This window comes from Elephantulus edwardii, unplaced genomic scaffold, assembly GCF_000299155.1.
Source record: "Elephantulus edwardii isolate Elephantulus edwardi_28Jun2011 unplaced genomic scaffold, EleEdw1.0 scaffold00094, whole genome shotgun sequence".
Taxonomy (NCBI): Eukaryota; Metazoa; Chordata; class Mammalia; order Macroscelidea; family Macroscelididae; genus Elephantulus; species Elephantulus edwardii.
In genome coordinates this window covers 645,889-649,916 of record NW_006399844.1, presented here as the reverse complement: position 1 = coordinate 649,916, position 4,028 = coordinate 645,889, and the positions used below count along the sequence as shown (strand labels likewise).

The window sequence follows — 4,028 nt, the reverse complement described above, 5'->3', positions numbered from 1 at the left end:
ATTCAACAGAACAAAATATGTGGTGCATTTATGATGTCGGTCCTCTTGTGCATGCTGTATTTTGGCCATTCTTAAGTTATCAGAAAGGTGTTTACCTGTGTCATATTGACTTTGGAAAAGCACTGGAGTATGTGATGGTTTATAACAAATTATATATACCATTGTGAAGAATGGGAATTCCAGAACACTGAGTTGTATTCATACACAGACCAAGAAGCAGTTGTTTGAATAGAACAGAGGGATACTGTAGCGTTTCAAATCAGGAAAGATGTGTACATTGGGGTTGTGTTCTTCCATAATACTTATTTAATCTATGCTAAGCAAATAACTTGAGAATATGGATTATGTAAAGAAGAACATGGCATCAGAATTGGAAGAAATCTCATTAATAGTAATGGAGGTAACACAAACTTTTTTGCAGAAAATGAAGACTTGAAGCACTTACTAATAAAGCTTAAAGACTGTAACCTTTAATATAGATTATATCTCAGCATAAAACAAAAATTCTCACAACCAGACCAATAAGCAGCATCATGATAAGCGTAAAAAAGATTGAAATCAAGGATTTAATTTTCCTTTTATCCATCCTCAACACCCATGGAAGGAGCAGTCAAGACTCAAAAGGATGTATTGCATTGGGAAAATCTGCTAAAGAGCAAAAATGTCAGGTTAAGATGTATCTGACCCAAGACTTCATGTTTTCATTTGCCTTATGTGTATGTGAAAGGTGGACAGTAAGGAAGACCAAGGAAGAACTGATGGTGTTTGAATTGTGGTGTTATGAAGAATATTGAATATACTATGTGGACTGCCAAAAAAAAAAATCTAATGGAAGAAGCATAAGCAGAATGTTCCCTAGAAATGAGGATGGTGAGACTTGGCCTTCCATACTGTGGCCATGTTGTCAGGAGGGGTCAGTCACTAGAGAAAGACATCATGCTTGTTAGAAGACGGGATCAGTGAATAAGAAGATGACCCTCAAATGAAGGGATTAGTACAGTGGCTACAACAGTGAGGTCAAGCACAGCGTCACTTGTGAGGATATTGCAGGACAGGGCAGTGTTCCATTCTGTTGTCTCTAGGTTGACTTTATGAAACCTAATAACTACAAGGTGTCAGGAAAAAGAGGTTGAGAAGGATTGTGATGTTAAAAAGGTGCTAACTGGCCTTAGAGATCATATCACCATTGAAGAATCGAAGAGGTAGGGCCTAACAACAACCTCTCAGCAATTCATATTTTGTGAGTTCCTTAAGGCCGGTGTGTTATCTCTTTATTGTCAAGACCTACCCACTCTCTCACATACGAAATACTTAATCAATATTTGAATGAAGAAAAATGGTAGGAGTAAGGTAAGTCAGATACATATTATAAAGAATTCGGCTAATATTGGCAGTATAAATGTCACCTTTGTGTTTCAAGGCCAACACAGGCAGTTAACTTTGATCAGACTACATCTATGTTTTTTTTTTCCAGCTTCTATTGGAATGTGAAGTTTGGGAATAATTAATTTGAAATTTTATAACTTGAAATAGTAGAGATAACTGAATAATGATTGTACTAAAATTATGTTGCACCACCTCTGCTTAAGTCACTACAGTATTGTATTGACAAGAACTCCTGCAGTTTTTATTTCTGTATGTAGAACAATTCCACCTAACCCTTCCTCCTTTGCCATTTCATTAGGATTCTGATAACCCTGACCTTCGAGACCGGGGCTATATTTATTGGCGGCTTCTCTCAACGGACCCTGTCACAGCCAAAGAAGTAGTCTTGTCTGAGAAGCCACTGATCTCTGAGGAAACAGACCTTATTGAACCAACTTTGTTGGATGAACTCATCTGCCACATTGGTTCTTTGGCATCTGTGTACCATAAGCCTCCCAATGCTTTTGTAGAAGGAAGCCACGGAATCCATCGCAAACACTTGCCAATTCATCATGGAAGGTAAGCAGGTGAAGGTGGTTTAAATGAGAAGTAATTGTTTAGCTGAGTTGGTCTTCCTTAATGCTCTTATATCCCAGAGAAGGATTTGCTGTGTGCTCTGCAGATCTATTACTGTACTCCCTTGGTGGCTGCTGCTGAATATAAGTGACCCCACACATCCTGGGTAAAAGGCCTCTCCTTTGGATTATTTGAATAGATAAGATTTGGGCCTTAGAATTGTGATAGAGACTACCTTCTAAATTGATAAAGTATGAAAGTTACTTAAGTTGAAAACTTGGATCAACAAAGTGCCTACTGTATAGCTTTGGTTACCTTTATTGTATCACTTTGGTTAAAGTTTACAGATAAAAGTTAGCAGATTCTTTTCATACTTCACAGCTTGTAATGAAATAATATTTGAAGGAATATGTTTTGTCAAAGCATCTTAGATTCTGTATGAATATAGTTCTTCAGTTAACTGTTCCTTTTTTTAAAAAACCAACTTAAAATGGTATTTGAAAGGAAATGAGAGTGTTACAAACATTCTCAGGTAACATGGAATTCTTAAAATTTTAATTATGGGGAGCATAATAGCTTTTATAATGAGTAAATTGGAATCTTTTCAGAATCCCCTTTCTTGATTAATCATAATAAACCTTAAAGAGAAATTATCCCAAAGTGGCTGTTGTCAGCATTTTTAACTCTGTTTATACACATTATGAGAGCTCTAGTGGTTTAGTTCACATTGGGTTGCGTTGGCAACCCAGTGGTGGTACCTCTCTGAATGTTCAGATGCCACCAACAGCTCTGAAGGAGAAGGATGGACAGTTTCCTCCAGTGTCATCTGCAGCCTCAGAAACCAACAAGAGAGTCAACAATAAATCATTTCTGACTCAACAGCAGTGAGTTTGAGTTTAGTTCCTTCATTTGAAGAAATTTGGTTTTGTCAAAGCATCTTAGATACTGTATGAATATAGTTCTTCAGCTACCTGTTCCTTTTCAAATAAATTAAAATGATGATATTTGAAAGGAAATTCTGTTACAAACCAGCCTGCAAGATAACATGGAACTCTTAACATTTTTATTAGGGTGGAGAAATTCCAAGCACTTGCTGAAAAACATTAAAGACTGTACCTTCAGTAAGGGTTGTTATTAGTTGTTGTTAGGAGCCATCGAGTCAAGTAGAACTCATAATGAGCCAATGAACAAAAGATCTGAGCCCTGTTCTATCCTGTGCCATCCTTACACTTTATGACACAAAAGAGACCATTGCAGCAGTCATCGTGTCAGTCCATCTGGTTGAGGTCTTCCTCTCCTTCTTCTACTCTCCACCCTTTCCAACATCATGTCCTTCTCCAAGGAATAGCACCTCCTAGCAACATCCAATGTATGTGAAGCAAAGCCTCATCATTCTTGCCTCCAGAGAGCACTCCAGATGCACCCTCTCCAAGACACCTGTTTGTTCTCTTGGCTGTCCATGGGATGTTCAGTGCTCTTCTCCAACCCCACAGCTCAAAGGTGTCAATTCTTTTCCTGTCATCCTTATTCATTGTCCAGGTCTCAGATGCATAGCAAGTAATCAGTTGGGAAGACTGTCTCCTGAATCAGACCTTAACTGACATCATTACTCCTCAGTAATTTGGAAAGGTCCCTAACTATAGATTTTCCTAGTGCAGTGTGTCTCCTCATTTCCTGACTGCTGGTACTGAGGGTGTTAGTTGTGGATCCAAGCGAGATGATGCTCTTGACAGTTTCATTCTCCTCTCCATCCATCATGATGCTGTCTTTTGGTCCAGTGATAAGAATCTTTGTTTTCTTGACATTGACATGCATCCATACCAAAGGCTGCATTCCTTGATCTTCTGCAACAAATGCTTCAAATCCTTCTTGCTTTTAGCAAGCAAGGTTTTGATAAGGATTACACTTCATTATGTTGTTGTTGTTGTTATGTGCCGTCGAGTCGCCTACGACTCATAGCGACCCTATATACAACAGCCCTAAACTCCGCTCTGTCCTGTGCCAGTCGCACCGTCTCTGACACTCCCATCCCAATTATCCCAGTCACTGAATCAATCCACCTCATAGAGGGCCTTCCTCTCCTGCGC

The 4,028-nt window shown here is 38.8% G+C and overlaps 1 protein-coding gene across 2 annotated transcripts in view; it reads left to right on the top strand.

Annotated features, from left to right (window-relative positions):
* Nucleotides 1–4,028, top strand: part of AP2B1 (adaptor-related protein complex 2, beta 1 subunit) — a 170,011-nt gene that overhangs the window by 62,769 nt on the left and 103,214 nt on the right. For both annotated transcript variants that reach the window (XM_006890900.1, XM_006890901.1), the window contains one exon: nucleotides 1,685–1,944. In XM_006890900.1, coding sequence (XP_006890962.1) covers nucleotides 1,685–1,944 — 260 coding nt within the window. The remainder of the gene's footprint in view (nucleotides 1–1,684; nucleotides 1,945–4,028) is intronic.